The sequence below is a fragment of the Leptosomus discolor genome, chromosome 14 (assembly GCF_034619465.1).
Source record: "Leptosomus discolor isolate bLepDis1 chromosome 14, bLepDis1.hap2, whole genome shotgun sequence".
Classification (NCBI taxonomy): Eukaryota; Metazoa; Chordata; class Aves; order Leptosomiformes; family Leptosomidae; genus Leptosomus; species Leptosomus discolor.
Window position 1 is genome coordinate 3,050,270 of NC_141404.1, and position 16,372 is coordinate 3,066,641.

The following is a 16,372-nucleotide window of genomic DNA, read 5'->3' on the forward strand; positions in this document are numbered from 1 at the left end:
GGACATTGCATGGGTTACTGCACTGAGCATGACAGTGTTGTTGCATGTGTTTCAAAGCGTTGTCAACTTTATCCCAGACTGTCCTTGTATGTGTCCCCCAGGAGAAGTTTTTTTTTCATCTGTTAACCTGGCTCCAGGGAGTAGCGCATCCTAAATGAGTAAGGCATTTCCTAGAGCTCCCTCATCCCAGGTCAAGTTAAACCTGCCCCAAGTTTTCTGAGCAACCAGTTGACCAGGCGTAGCCAGCGCTGAGCACTGGCAGAGAGAGACACAGATCCCTCAGACGTTTTCACACAAGAAAACAGACCCACCTTTATGGCTGGGTCGTTCCTCCTTGCTGTTTGTATATCCAGCCCATGTCAAGAGAGAGCTGTGTCGCTGACAGGCAGCCTAGAAGGTTTTCTGTTCAGCAGCTTTACAGTGGGAAATGTCTTCTTGGCTTATGCTTTAGAATTATAGAAGCAGTTTATAAAACATACTGAACACCTGATCTTTTGCTGAATAGTTAATCAATGGCTGCATTTGGAGAGGTTAAGAGAGTAGTTGCAGTCACCTACAGTCTGTTTTCCTTATGGGCTGCTAGCCAGTGTATTCACACCCTGCCCATCACTGCTAATGTTCTTCTGAGATCCATTAATCAACCATTCATCATTGATAAATAGTCCCTTAATATAACGTTTGACTATTTGGGGCATTCACGGACCTCCCAACGAGCTGATTTTTTGCATTCCCAAGAAGACATTTCCAAAAAAGAAAAGAAAAAGTATGTCGTAATCTTGAATACACATGAAAGCACATTGTACAGACCTAAATAAATATTATGCTGCAATGTTATTATGATTTCTTAGACACCCAGGAAGATTAGCAGAGCTCAGTAGCAAAGACAGCCCTACCAGTCCAAGATGACTGGTAGGACTAAGGCACATGAAAGCGATAGAAAAATGTATTCAAAACCAATTGTGTTTGCTTTCATCTTGTTTTTCCACGCCCATTAGCAGAAAAAAATAGGTCTAGGTGACCCTGGTCGGAAGGAATTGTTTTTCAAATGCCTCCACTCTACTTTAAACTACCAGAAAAAAATAGTAGTTGAAAGAGAGCAACAGATTCAGTTTCCCTTTATTCAAATTATTTTAGGGTTTTGGACTCTAATCCGGCATCAGTTGCACTATCAAAAAAAAAAACTAACCCACATTTCAAGAGTCACTGCCTCTGAAAGGTGTTAGCAAGATGAGAGGAGCAGAAGATGTATTTCAGAGGAGCACTGGGTACTTTCGAACTTATTTCCCTCCTCATTTTTTAAGGTGAAGCAACTCCTTTTTCCTAACTCCTCATGCATTTAAAGCTGAATTTGCTGAAACATTTGCAAAAAAAAAAAAAAAAAACACCCTCTCTGTTAAGAACAATCCTACTCCGACTTAGTATGGCCTATGTCTCTTCCACTTGCAAAATCTACAGTGAAGCTGACTTTGGCCTTAAGTACACTCTTTGAATATTTACATTTCTTAAGTTTGAAAAGAATTTGACTCCATCCGAGTGCCCACAGCCATCTTGTGGTCACAATCTAATTTAAGAGAGATACACACAGTAAATACCACTCGGGCGCAGGGCAGTGTTCGAACACCCTCCTTGGAACAGCCCTGGGAACTTGGTCATGTGCAGAAGTTTCCCCATTTCAAAGAGAAGAAAGGAGGAGTCACGACCGGAGGCAGAGATATAAAATTCACGTGGTCATAGCCTGAATGGCTTTTTTAGATGCAAACATGCCTTTGGTTTTATATTTCCAGAGGAGCTTGTGCTGAAGTCTTTGTAGAGACAAATGCTGAGCACCCCACTCCATTGCTGTTGATGCTCTCCTGCGTGCTACTAACCCTCACGCATGTGCCCTACTTTGCCACAGGCATCGCTATGTTTTCTTTAGACCTTTAAAATACACCAAAAGCCTTCTGTCCCAGAAGCTGAGCTCAGGTGATGTTCTTCTTTTACATGGAACATGCCTGACATCAGTGGGATTAGGAGAGATGCATATCAGAGTCCAGACCAGTGAGACCTGCCCTAAGCCTTTCCTCTAAACTGGAGCTGAAGCTTTGCTGGGTTTGAAGCTTTTCTCTTGCCTTTGGGTCTCGTTTCCATCCTGCTTCTCACCCTTTCTGGTGTGTGGCAAGAGTCCCATTAAGTGAAGAGGTTGTCCCCTAGCCTGAGACAGAGCAGTGAAGACAGAGAGCACTGGGGAGAAAAAAAGGACCTGGTTGTCAAAGCTGTGGAGGTCCCTTCTGCAGGCACCAGAGATTTGGCTCAGCCTGATAACCCCGCTGCAGCTCTTGGAGGCCTTCCTGCTTGGTAGAACCACTTGGCCATTTCACTTGGCTTGCTTGAATCCGTTCTCCCACGGGCTTTGCCTGCCTCCAGGTGTGTGTAAGACGTGGCCCACAGGCCATGTTGTGATGGCTGCCAACCATGCAGCAGGGCCTGCGTTCATTGTGGTGCCTTTCTTTCTCTTTTCCGGCAGAAGCCCAGCGCAGGCCTTACTACGCTGACTATTCCCCAGCACGGAAGTACATTCACACCCTCTGCACCAGCCACTATCTTGACCTCTTCATCACCTTCATCATTGGGGTCAATGTCATCACTATGTCGATGGAGCACTACAACCAGCCAAAGGTAAGGGCCGTCCGTCAGCGCGTTGGCTGTGAAACACAGCAGCGTGGGGTAGCAGAGGACCTGAGGACCATGCACTGTTCCCTTGGGATAGCGGTGACCGGTGAGGTCTGCAGCCAGCCCTGCTTCCCTGGGACCATTCCCTGGTGTTTGAAAGCCTCGGCAGGCTCCAGACTCAGCATCGCAACCCATCTAACTCTAGGCCAGCTCTACCATTTGCCCCAGCCAAAAGCTTGATTTCTCTGCTCTTGCATTAAAAAAAAACCCAAAGACTGAGACTAGTGGAGACTGAACTAAACTTTTACTAGGAAAAGACCAGTCCAAGTATTTCTTCTCCTGATCCCAGAGGGGACTGACCCTCAAACTGTAAAACAGTCCAGGGTTTTAGAATATTCCACTAACAGATATAAACATGAAGTTAATGCATGCAGAGCAATGTTTCGTTTCCTCAATGAATTTAGAATAAACCAACGCTTAAGTACAACCCTTCATTATGTAGCATAAAATCCTTCATTCCCAAGAAAACCTTGGGCATAAATCATACAGCCCGTCCAGTTGCCACATATATTAATCTTCCATCACTTTATCGTTCATGGAGCTCTAGGCTCAGTGTTTACTTTTCTAGTATTGCATGGTCTGCCAGGTAACCTGCAAATGCCTCCTGGAAGCTAAGCCAGAGGGGCACCAAGCCACAGGGTAACGCCTGTGTGTTTTACGCCAGCTGACTGTGTGCTGTTCTGCCCCCATAATTCCTTTGCCTAACAGCCTTTGTTTTGCGTGTAAATGTTATTTATCCAGATTAGGCCTTATTTATACTTGTTTTATATTCATGTAAAACACAGTGGTGTAAATCTGAATGCAAACCATCACAAATGATACGAGAATTCAGGCTCAGGCAGTGTGCTTCAGATGAAAAAGTAAATTGTCCCACATTCTTTTAAGTTGCCATTTTATTTTAGGCACTGAAACAAAAATGGGGATGCGAGTGCGTTGAGGAATGCCAACATCTGAAAAACTTTGAGCTGTTGTTCCCAAAAAGTCAGCGCACGTTCATTCCACGTAGCTGGGGTCAGCAAAGCACAGTCATCGCACAAATGTGACGAGGAGAGCTTTCCTGTGGCCTGAGGCTGTCTCTGTCGACAAAGCAGACATGGCTTTGCAGACTCCTCTATTGCATCTCATTTCCAATTGTGTCTGTTTTGATGTTCGCTGTTGCCATTTTTTTACTGTAACCTGTACTACATTTAAACTAGATTCACCTTCCCTCTCTCCTCTCCCCAAATCCCTGCCCAACCAACGAGCTGTTTCGCTCTGCAACTATCTATTTTAAGGTCTCAGCAAAATTCTTTTGCTGTTGTTGGCCTACAGCTCCAATGAACTCCATTATAAACACTCATCATCTTAAAGTATAAACACTGCGGATTCCTGACTTCCGAGAGCAGCTCTATAGACAGCGTGAACATTGCACCAAATATGGACATACTTTGCCCAGCTCTAGAGATGTAACATTTTTCAAGAAGGCAAGATTTAATCCACCTCCAGCATTATTTATTTTTCTGCGTGTTTTAAGCAAAACCATTGTCCTAAGGATGGTCACGCTGGAATAAAGAAATGAGCCATCAAGTTTTTTAGTCTACCCAAGGCTGGGCAATTCAGAAGACGTGAACTGTGTTAGGGGAAGGGGTAAAATTTCCTCTCTGTCTCAGACTCTGAGCAATTCATGCATTGAAGTTGGGGGGACTGAGAGCTCTTGTCATTCTCAGCACAACTAGTATTAGTCCTTATGAGGTTTTTGTTTGCATTAGTGTCTAATCCTGTATTTGAGTTTTGCTGTGTGATTTAGTGCCGTTTTGTAGACTCTGTTAGGTCTGTTAGGACTTTACTTCTTGCATCTCTGTGCCTGCGCCACCCTTGTGCCTGCCAGTCCCTCTGCAGGGGCTCTAGGAAAGGACAGCTTGGGCTGGTCTAACCGGTGTCTCTCTTTTCAGTCCCTGGATGAAGCCCTGAAGTACTGCAACTATGTGTTCACCATAGTTTTTGTGTTCGAGGCAGTTCTGAAGTTGGTGGCTTTTGGTTTTCGAAGGTTCTTTAAGGACAGGTGAGAGTATTTTAAACTCCCGTGCATTTGGGATAGAGCCGTATTGACCCAGTTTCAAAGCCAGATGCTGGGTAAATGTAGCGTTACTATGATTGTACTACATGCTGTGTGCAAGAAAGAGCAAAGGGCTGTCTCTCCATGGGTGTGAACTTTGCAGCGTAGGAACTACAAAAGAACTGCCGGTACTGCTTTGCAGAAGGAATTCAGGAAATCTTACAAAATTCTAGATACGTTCTTTCCCCCAGTATCGGCCTCTCCACCAGGTCTGAGCAGCTCAGCTTAGAGGTTAGAAGCAACCTATTGGCATCAATCCAGTCCTCAAAAGAGTAGTTTCGGCAACCTAAGGTCACAGAGTTCCTCAGAACAAGTCTCCTTTGCAGTCCAAACCAGTCCTTTGATAGACTGCTGGCTTTGTAAAGCCTCTGGCAAAGACAGAGGTGGTTGTGTTCAGCCCCACTGCCTTTAGATCCCAGCTGCAGGGACCTACGGTTCTTATTCTGCCTCACATTTAGCCAGAAGCAAATGTGTGTGAAAAGCACGTTGTGGTCTGGCTGCCTGCTGGGGAGCAGGGTAAGATTGGACGCTTTTCCACAAGGTCAGCGTGTTTGCTTCATTTCTCCTGAGGGAGTGCTTGGAGGCCGCTATGAGCAGTATTACTTCTGAGGGAAATTGCATAGGAAAGACACTCGGGTGTCTTCACACCTTACTGTCTTTCTAGTTCTGGTGTGGGAGGCCCTCTAGAAGTGCTGGGCTGTAAGTCAGTGAAGATGCTCAAGTGGAGAAATTCAAGAGACAGGGGACATAACATGGGAGCAGCTGTATTGCATCACGACAAAGGCCCCTCTAACCTAGTACTGTCTTGTCCCCGAGGGTGACTCCATGTGGATAGCAGGAGGACAACAGGGACCAGGAAGCAGGCAGGGACACTTCCCGGTCACAGCCCACGGCAGCTTGTGGCTCAGAAGCTGGCTGTGCCGGCTGCAGTGAGTAGATTTTGTCCCACGTAGAAGACCGTGAGCCCAGATATGAGAGAGGAGAGGCACTTGGGATTTGCTTGTGCTTGGTATTAACAGATGATTCTCTGCTCTGGGGTGTCTGTCCATGTATGATTTTTATTTTTTTGTCCTTCCTCTGTCTATTAGGTGGAATCAGCTGGATTTGGCCATAGTTCTCTTGTCAATTGTGGGAATCACGCTGGAGGAAATTGAGATGAATGCTGCACTGCCCATCAATCCCACAATAATACGCATCATGCGGGTGCTGAGAATAGCCAGAGGTACGGCCTGCTCCGTAGGGTCGCCAGCCATCCCTCCAGACACGTCAGGAAATGGTTTGGCCATTTGTTCTTCTAGTCCTGCTGTTTCAGTTCGATTTGAGAACAATTAGGAGATGAGGCTGCAAAATGTCAATTCAGAGACAAGCTAGGTGGGGGTTCGTGGGTGTTTCCAGTGGCATTTTAGATCGGTCTAATTCAAACCTGGGATCACAGACCTTTTATACTGATACCAGGCACGAGAGGGAAGCGGTGGAGAAGGGAGAATCAAAGCTTGAGATGATGCTCCTCACTGATGAAGTGTCTACCTGTCACTCTCCCGTTTTCCTGCTAGGGCACGCTGGAGTTCTTCTGGCTTTGGGTCTGTTTTACTGATGCCCTTAACATTGATTGGTGTGGGAAGTATTCAGGATGTTCAGATGTTCTGTGGGCCCTGCCAGGAAGCAGTGAGCTTGCCATCTGTATGAATAGATGCAAAGGAGATGTAAACCTACAAGATCTAAAGCTAGATTTCCTTTATGGGTTTTGCTTGAAATATTTCCCAGCCCTGCTGACCAGGATTTGTTTCTCCTTGTAGTGCTGAAACTGCTTAAAATGGCCACTGGGATGCGAGCTCTCCTGGACACAGTGGTACAAGCACTTCCCCAGGTAAGCCCCCAGACTTCACCCATACCCGGTTTGTTTCCCTTGGTGGACTATGCCTTTCAGGCCTGGGGACAGCTCTGTGCCACCGTGTTTGGTGGGCACTAGAAGCCCTCTGGGGAGGATATCAGCTTTCTCTGCTGCCACCAGTGCCTTGCTAGCAGTGTTTTGCATAGCATATCCTGCTCAGGTAGTGTGTGTTAGATGGGAGAACCAGAATGATGAAACAAGATTTAACAGAGAGCCAATTGCGGTAGGCAGAGCTCTTATAAAACACGGATTTCACCGACGAGTTCAGGAAACACAAGGACAGAGAGAGGAAGCTGTTGGGGAAAGCATTGGAAGTAGACAGCTTCCAGCTCAGCAGTTTTCTTTGTGGGACAGGAGCAACCATGTTTATTGATAGCTATTGACAGAGGAGCTGCAGACTTTGAAAGTCAAAGAGGGGAGATACTTAAATTTCTGAGTGTTAAAAGCTTGAAGTGGGGTCTCAAATCACCATATTCTCATGAGCTGCAAGAGGAACAATGATGCTTCCAGTCTTAAAGATATTGGATAGGATCCTTCAAGCGTTCAGTTCCTGGGACCAATTTTATGGATCCATTTATTTGAAAAAAGAAGGAAAGAAACATTTTACTGACTTGCACTCTTCCCTCAAAAAGATCTAAAGCACATCAGAAGAATTCCAAGAATCTCAGGGTTCCTTTGTTTTTAAAATCTTATGCTAATTAAGCTGTGTTCTGCCAGTTTGTGGGCTTGATGGTCTGAGTCCTAATCTTTCAGTGTTTAGAGTCAGCTCAGCTGCCTACATATTCCAGTTTCATCCGTCACCAGGATCCTGTATCCCACCAGACAGTATGGGAAACATTTACTGCCACACTTTACCCAGAAGTGACTACCAAAGTGAAGTGCCAGGCCATCAAGAATGAGGCAGAGGAACTCTGCAGCCTTCTTCTCTGAGCTGGCAATTCAGAAGCAGCGCTTTTAGGATGCACAAGCATGACCAGACAAGTCCTTAGTCTTCAACCCCTCCAAAACATCCCACAGCTGAGTCGCTGGAAGGAGCTTTATGAGTGGGCCCGCTCCATTCTATGTAAAAGGCAGCCTAGTGCCTGGGGATGGACTAGGAGAGTCAGGCTCCCCTCTCCCAGCCCCAGCCCCATAGGCACAGGGAGGTGGCAGTGCACCACGGTGGGCTTCAGCTGTCTGCAGAGGGATGGCAGCAGGATAGCACTGTGATTTGGACAAAGCAGATGACATCTCTTCCAGAACACGACTGCCCATATGAGAATCAGTAGAACTAGTACGTGTAATTATCCAAACATACCCCTATGAGTTAGTTGCTAAGTACAAGGAAGCCCATCTATTCAAAATGAACTGGAAAACAAGGGGAATTTCTTTTTCTTGGAAAGACCCATTTACTTTTCATCGCCACCGTAAAGATGTTTCTGATCCGAGACATTTGCCCTTTGGTATTCAGATTTCCTTTTCAGTGAAGGATTTTGGCTGAGACTAAAGCATGGAATTTACCAACCTGGCCCCTGTTTTGGCATTTCAAGAAAGCATTTGGTTTGTGTCTCATTTTTTTTCTTCCAAAAGCATTGTGATTACAGAGCATATTTTCCTCTCTTTCCTTGTTTTCTCTCCCCCCCAAACAATAGGGTAGCTGCAGGCCAGGCTTTTTGGTTCCCTGGGGTGCTTTTGCAGTTCACATTCAAACCAAAGTCTCTTTTAAAGGGAAAACCCCAGGGATATTCCAGGCAGATCTTGTGCAGATAAAAATGACATTTTGTCCTCCAGTGAAATTCAGAAAATGAGAAGGGGCGTTTGGGAAGGCCTCTCCAAGAACAATCACTCTTCATAAAGCTACATCTTTTGTTTCAAAGGCAGGGGAAGAGTTCCTACCCCAAATAGTTTAGCAGCCTAAAACCACAGCTGGAAAACCCTCATTGAATGTGTCTGCTAAGTGACAAGAAAGATGAATTTAATATTTATTCATTAAGGTTCGGGGGGAAATTCTTTGTCTAGTGCATGTAGAATGTCCATTTATGGGCTTACGATGACAAGGTGTTGTCATTGCAGTGCACTTCTTTCCTTTCTCTTTTGGGTGATTTTCATCAACTTCCTATTTGTTTTTATTCAGCAGCAGATAAAGCTTGAGTAACCCTTAGAGAACCAACTGTCCCCAGACTTGGGGGAATGTCAGCATTTCGATCCAAGATTGAAGCTGTCATGGTACATGCTTAGTCTTTTCTTCTGGAACTTCAGACTGACCTTGAGCTGCTGTTTTCAGTGCAGGAAGATTTCCTACCCTACTGCATCCTCCTTGTCTGCTAACCTTAGGTCTACCAGTTCAGAGATCTTCTCCTCCACCATGTCTCTGAAAAAAATGAGATGGAGTAGGGGAAAACAAATGAGGAGAGGCAAGGGAGACAGAAAGAATGGTCAGGGAAAGATCTCAAAGTGTCACCTTCTTTGCCCACCACCTCCATGCCCTCAGTCCCAGCAAATATTTGGGATAGTGTGAATCGATCATCACATTCCTGCCACAGGCCCTCTGTGCTTGTGCAGCACCGGCTCTGTTACCCACTGCTGTGCAGCCTTGAGGCAGCACCTCCTTTTCAAACAGGAATCCAAATTTCCCAGTTTCACAGCTGGTTGGACAAGAAGTTGAACTGGTAGTGGGGCCCCTAGTAGAAAGGCACTGCCAGCCTCAGCTCTGAAGGTGTACCCTCATGGAACACCCTTTTGGAGAACAAACGACACCCGTTGTGGGCTTTAAAGTACGAAGTGCTAAAATCAGCTACGCTGGTGTAAACTCGAAATAGATCCACTGCTTTAAACTGAGCAGCTAAAAAGAGCTGGGCTACCGTGACCAGCACTGACTTCATCTCTTAGACACTGCCAGTCCTAATTAAGCCAGTTCAGTGCTGCTTTTGACAGACTGAAAACTCGCCTGTGATCGCAGAGGCCTGCTCCTGGCATAACGCAAGCCACACAGCTCTCCGCTGAACTTCAGCAAGTCTTTTAAAAGCCACTTGCTCTTGTTTTAAGGATGCAAAGGGGGAATCAATCGGCCATCCCCTATTGATGTAATACCTTCTTCCAGTAGACGTTTACTCCTTCTGCTAAAAAAATCTGGTGTTTTTAGTCTGAATTAGCCGAGTTTGTTTTTTCGTTGGATGTAATCTTGCTTTTTTTCTTCTCGAACTTCTCCCTTTTGGAGCAATAAGAGAGAAAATAATCTCTTGCAGTCTGGCAAACGGAAGAACATTGAAATCCTTTAATCTCTCAGTATGAAGCAGGTTTTCAAAACCTGTTGCAAGTGTTTTCCTTCTCTTTATGAGCTCTGGCCCCATTAAGGCTGTATAATGAATTATACCGCTCTTATGTTTCAGCTGAATACTCCCTTGCTTATGTATCTGGTGACTGCATCGGTTTCGTAAGCAATGTCTGCTCTGTAAGACTCCTATTTGATGGTAATCCTTTAGTCCTTTTCACATCCCCTGCTTTCCAAAGTACAATTCACCCTTTCTGCAGCATGGCCTGCCCTTCACTCTCGGATTTGTGACTTTGCATTTGGCTGGGTTAAAATGCTCATTGTGTAAGCGAATCCACCATACCGAGCAGCCCAGCTCAGGCTGCGCAGCACTTCTAGTATCGATTGCCAGTAAGAAAACCTGCAGTCAATGCTGAGCTCCCAGTGCTTTTCCTGATGAGGAGGACAAAGTGGAATCCAGTCCAATTGCCTGGCTCTGCAGGGCCAACAATGTGGAACTTTCCTATCAAAAGATCTGCATTCTTTTTCCTTCTTTTTTCCTCACTTGATCTATGGATGGCACATTAATGAAATGCAGGACTGTACAGTATACCTCCCCTTTGTCTTCAAAGCTTGGAACTCCCCCCAGATGGACTCTGTGCCAAGAAAAAATATGAAGAACTCCTCGTTCTGTCAGTGCACTGAAGGACAGAATCTGTAGTTTGCTCCTGTCCAGGAGTTTACTCTTCATGGTGCTGTAATTCTTGTGCTTATCTCAGCTTCAGCTCTTGAAGAGGTTTTCTGGCATTGCGTAGCAGCAGTTGTGGGACAGAAACAATAGTCTGCTTTTGCCAGACGCTGAAAACCCACAGTGATTGGGAAGCTCAGAGAGCAAGAATAGAAAAGTCTTACCAGCAAGCATTGCAGATGAGGCAGATTTTGGAAGATAAGTATGTGTGTGCTATGCTGCAGAGTGGAAAGAAGTGCAGAGGTGCCTGAGAGATTTGAGTAGCGAAGCAGAAATCATTCGGTAAAGAAACCACCGTTCTGCTGGCTGTTAGCATGGTCTGTGGGACTGAGGGGATACCCAGAAAGGGGAGCTCGTTCACTTCAGCTAGTGACCTTCTGGTTGCACCAGTGAGATGACTTTAACCTTCAAGGTTGTCTGTCTGGCCCTTTCCACCAGTCCTGGAATTCACACAGATGGCCTCCCTTTTCCAAGCAGACAATTGTGTCCATTTTCTCTTGGGTCTAGTGCATAAATTAGCCTGTTTTCCTGCTGCCAGGACTATTGCTTTGGCCAGAGAGTGCTGGAAGGGAGATAGGGAGGACTCGTGTCCTTGGAAAGGATTGGCAGGGGCTTAGTTTTATGAGAAATTGCTCTTGACAGGCATCCCAGGGAGCTGTGTGCGTTGCCTGCATGGACAACCGAAATGCCAAGGTGTGGGCCAGTGATGCAGAAATAATTGATGTCAGAGCAAGAAGAGGCACGAGAGGAACTGTAGTGTGCTTCAGCCAGCCGTTGCAGGAGTGGGGCAGCAGCATCAATGCTTCTCCCAGAGCAGGGAGGGTAAAGGCCAGCAGGATCTGGAGGGATTTGGGTAGGAACACACAGCTGACAGCGCCACAAAGGCGTGATAGTGCCCAGGTGTCCAGTGTCCTGTTGTACACGACCAGTGCAATACACTTGCGTATCAAGCGAACGCAGCCTGGCATAGTTGCTCTATCTGCCTGCAGACAGGGGCTTTTTACTGGTGTAGGTCAGCGGTTGAACACTGACGGGACATGCAGTGGGGTTTAGCTGCTGCAGTCTCTCTTAGGAGGAGGCAAAGAACTGATAGCGGTGATGTCTGCATCGCTGTAAAGCAGAGACAGCCTCCCCAGGCCATGCAGGGGCAGTGGGAGAAGGGTTTTGCTGCGTGTGTGGAGAGGAGAGTTGCTTTCCTTGCCACGGGGCAGGGTTATTCCAGGGCTTCTGCAATGGTAGATCACAAATCCAACTGGGATACTGCATAGTGAAGGGTGGTAGCTCCTCACACAGGGCCTCCCTGCTCCTCTGGGTGGGAATGGAGGACTCTGCCTCTCTCCCCACAGCATCCCTCTGTCCCAGGCACACACTTTTGCCAGCGGGTATGTGACAGCCAGGATGCCAGAAAGTGACAGTCCAGAAGGAATCACAGATATTCACCAGTGTCTCCATCTTCTCTTGTGGCTTCTCTGAGGTACTTTAGGGCACCAAGAACATCTCCAAGATGTTCTTCATCTCTGCTTCATGCCCTACAGGCCACAGCCTCCTCTCAACACTGGAGCCGCAGCAAATGATGGATAGCCCCTGGCTGCCAGAGAGAGGTGTTATCTGTTGTTTTCTCTGCCCAGCCAAAGGCACCAGCCCAAGTCGGGGGGAGTTTGATGGATAAACAAGAGCATGGGCTGACCTGTTCAGTGCTGCTAGAGCAGAACCACTTCTTAGAGCCTGCTTGGGTGACCAGCTGCCAAAGTTGAGGTTGCTGACCAGAGCTGGATCTCTGTCCCTGATGGAGAGTCCAGCACAGCATCCCAGCCTTTGGCTGCTGGAGAAAAGTGCCTGGATGTGCTCCCGTTCCTCCCAGCAACATGATTCATGCACAATCTTTTTCTTGTCTGGTCTCAGTAGATCTCAAAGTGCTTTAGAGACATTACCTATCCACAAGGGTATTGCAAATGGGTTCGTCAAGTTACAGGAGGGGAATGACTCACTCAAGGTCACAGACACACACAGAGTTTGCCTTCTCTGCTACTCAGCAGCCGCTGGCTGACCTCGCTGCCTCCACCTCAGCCCCTCTCTGAGGACGTGCCTTGGGTCCTTCTCTGTGCTCAAGCCTTGATGAAGGCCAGGGGCTGAAGAGGACCTTCCTTTCCTTTCCTGAGGGACATGTACCAGAGAGCCATGGGCTAGCACTGACAAAATATTAAACCTGGCGCTGACTTGTGCTGATTCAGTACAGCCAGAAGCTACACAAATAGACCAAGCGGTTTTGCTGAAGCACCTGAGCAAGACGTGAGACATTTTGCTCAGCCGCGTTCTGTTGAGCATCAGGTGTTCGTAGGATGCCCTCTCCAACCTCGCGAGCCACCAACTGCCTGCACATATCCCTGTGGATGCTACACCTGCAGGAGGTGATCAGGGCAGCAGGTTGTTCTTGCGCACGTGGGGAGCAGCTCTGGATGTCTAGATGCAGGGTGGGATGGAGTTTAGCCGTGAAGGTGGTCTGATCACCCATCCCAGGATCCTTCACTTGCTGCTGTCTCCCACATCTCTCTTACGCATAGCCATGTTTCCAAATCAGAATCAGATGTTCAGTCACTTCCAAGAGATCCTGTGCATCAGCTGAGCTTTGCAAGTGCCCATGTGTCTGCTCGCAGCCAAGGGCAGATGCAACCTTAGACACCGGCAAACACCCCCTTAGCAAACGTGCCTCCCCTGGCATTTTTAGAGCATGCCTAAGGCTGTGATGCCTGGAGCCTATACAGCAAACTGTTAAGTGTAAACTGGTCTTTAAAGGACTTGTTGTGAGACACGTGGGTTCAGTGATGTAATTAGTCCTGATCTTAGATACAGAATCTTTTACAAATGCACCCTAGATAGTAGGCAAGTTGTTCATGAGCGGATGTCAGCTCGTAACATGCTTTGCATGTTGAGAGATAGATAATAGTCTTGACTGATAACGTGGTAATAACTTTGATGTTAGTCTAAATTCTTTGGAATGCCATCAATGCCAAAAGTTTCCAGGCTGATTTATTAGCCATTAAAATAGCAGTAAAACATTCAGCTTATAGACTTCTTTGGAAAAAAATCCAGGACCCTCTTCTGCAGTGCTACAGCATCAGGTTTTAATACACACTCAACCTAGAAAGCTTGTTTATCGCTTTTGATTTCCTCTCCTCTAATTATTTGCTCATTTGCCTCCCTGGCAGTGTGTGTGTGTGTGTGCATTTGCACCTGTGCCTGTTTCCTTGCGTTTTCTAATTTGCAGTCGTTTTGCAGACTGCCTTATAATGTCTTACAAACCATCAGTGGTCTCACAGACATGAGCTAGGAAACACTATTCCAGAAGACAGTACATGCAGATGAAACAATCCAGACCAGCCGTCCACATCACTGTATTATCTCTATTACTCCCCGGAGTATGGTAATAATGTTAGTGGAATTGCAAAGCTCTATGTGTAGTAGCCAGTTTAGACTTTATAGCAATTACAGTCTCCACTGGGCGATTTGACTGTTCCTGTTTCTTTAACACAAAAAACCCTACTTCAAAGGGGATAGCTGCCTTAATTTTATGATAACGGGCACCATCCTGATAACCTTGCTAATGAAATTAAGCAGCTTGGTCAAAATACCCAGCGAGGCTGTGGCTGTGCCGCCTCAGAGAAGAAAGCTCTCTCAAACTGAAGAGTTCACTAGAAGATACCTTGGAGATCGTGAATCCCTCAGCCTGACTACCTGAATCACCACCTAATTCGTTTTTATTTAGAGATAAAATGATGCTTGTGACACCTGGTCTAGCTGGGGAACTCAATCGCTCTGTCCCCGTTACAAGCCGGTAGACACGGGACATTTAAAAGTGGCAGGAAAGGTAAATGTGACCAGAGTTAGTGGCAGGTAAAATGCAGGTGGTTAGCTGGTCAGGTTACTCTGCCCTTCATGTTCTCTGCCTGAATCACACCAAATCTGCTCGTTGCGGTGTTTCAAAGGCTTTGACCCCATGTCGCGACTGACACCAGTGCAGATAACTGTAATGCCGTTGTTACTGAGAACCTTTGCGTTCCCTTTAGCATCGTTGCACTTCTCTCACCACCCCCTTCAGCCACTTTTCAGTGCATGTTCGTGCCTAATAGTAGCACGCGGCAGTGTTTGAACTGCAAGCTGCCTCCGTTTAAGTGTGGGGATATGGAATAAGGCTCTTCTTTTGGGATACTGAAAGCTAAAATCCAGGTGGTTGTTGTTGAGAAGTATCTGCAAAGTGGCAAGGCTCTTCCTGGAGCATATGTTCCTTTTCTGAAAGCCCTCCAGGCCAGCGAAACCTTTGAAAACCAGGAGATTCCTCATGTGGCTTGAGACATGTCTTATTAATGTCACTGTCCCGAAACCCTCAGCCTTCATGCTTAGAGTCTCAAACCTGGCAACCAGAAGGGAAAGACCCTTAAAATTCCCACCAGAGCACCAGGTCACTTAAACTACCACTGCACTGGAGTGCTGAGCGCTGCTGAGGTGACAGTTGGCCAAATTACCGATGAAGGCAGCACCCCAGGTGAGTGGAAGGGTGATGGAGAGGCACCAGCCACAGAGACTACTTTGCATGCGGGAGCATCTGCTCCTTCCCCCACACGATGGACTTTTTCTCTGGGTCTATTAAGGCAGAACTGTGAAAGAGGACCAGGGTGCTGGAAGCCAGGGGAGATGATGATTAGGCTCTGGCCACCAGTCCTTCTTTTGTTTGTGTTTAAAATGTGATGGAGCATTTTAATTCATGACCTCAACTTGCCTGACCCTTGTTCTGCTTTCTCCTTGTGTAGGTAGGGAACCTTGGCCTACTTTTTATGCTCCTGTTTTTTATCTATGCTGCCCTGGGAGTGGAATTGTTTGGCAAGCTAGGTGAGTAATGTGCCTGACACAATTTCTTTCATCCGGATGTTTATTTGGTATCTAGCGGTTTCCTTTCTTCACTCTCTCATTCTTGGGCCTTCCTTAGCTTCACAGCTCATGGTCTGAAGATTAAAGTTTTCTCTTGATCTCAGGGTCACAGATGACACATGAGGATGTACTGCAGAACCTGTCTAACGTGCACACACACACATTTAGAGATTTGTCCAACACCACCCTTGGCTGTAGAGGAACTATTTACTGTTTAAATATAATTGTCCAGCATGGATATGTTCACAAAGATGGAAGTTTGCTACTTAAGACAGAACATGAGTCTGCAAAGCTGGATGGTAGTCAGATTCGTGCTGGAGAGATGCCACCGTAAACATGTCCCTCCTCGGAGCTTCCACCACACTCCATTAGTTTTCTGCACTTGGCTGACATTGCTCTTCCAGCTGCCCGAGTCTTGTCCGTCTGTGGTTCTTCTCAGCATCACCTTCCCCTTTCTACATAAATCAGGAAGCATCCACTGGTTCTTGATGGTCCAGCATCATTTATTCCTCCAGCTGGGGGATACTGTGGAGGTGATCATGAATGTGTCCACCACCAAAGAGAAGATCAGGTGGAGTCAGAGAGAAAACCCTGCAGCCCTGCCTTGCCCAGCTTAGCCAAGCCAAAGCAGCCACTGCCTTTAAACGTGCTGTTCGATGGAGATGTGTCTGCCTTCCCCATGTTTGCATCCCAATTAGGGCTTCAGGAGCATCAGAAGGGCCCTTCCTCTGGGGTGGTTTTATGGCTGTCGTTAATCCCTTTTACGAGCCCAGC

General features: G+C 46.7%; 1 protein-coding gene across 4 annotated transcripts in view; it reads left to right on the forward strand.

Annotated features, from left to right (window-relative positions):
• CACNA1H (calcium voltage-gated channel subunit alpha1 H) overlaps window positions 1-16,372 on the forward strand; it is a 253,956-nt gene that overhangs the window by 223,861 nt on the left and 13,723 nt on the right. For all 4 annotated transcript variants that reach the window (XM_086472863.1, XM_086472865.1, XM_086472866.1 and 1 more), the window contains 5 exons: window positions 2,507-2,658; window positions 4,644-4,753; window positions 5,896-6,029; window positions 6,604-6,674; window positions 15,481-15,559. In XM_086472863.1, the coding sequence (XP_086328989.1) occupies window positions 2,507-2,658; window positions 4,644-4,753; window positions 5,896-6,029; window positions 6,604-6,674; window positions 15,481-15,559 (546 nt within the window). The remainder of the gene's footprint in view (window positions 1-2,506; window positions 2,659-4,643; window positions 4,754-5,895; window positions 6,030-6,603; window positions 6,675-15,480; window positions 15,560-16,372) is intronic.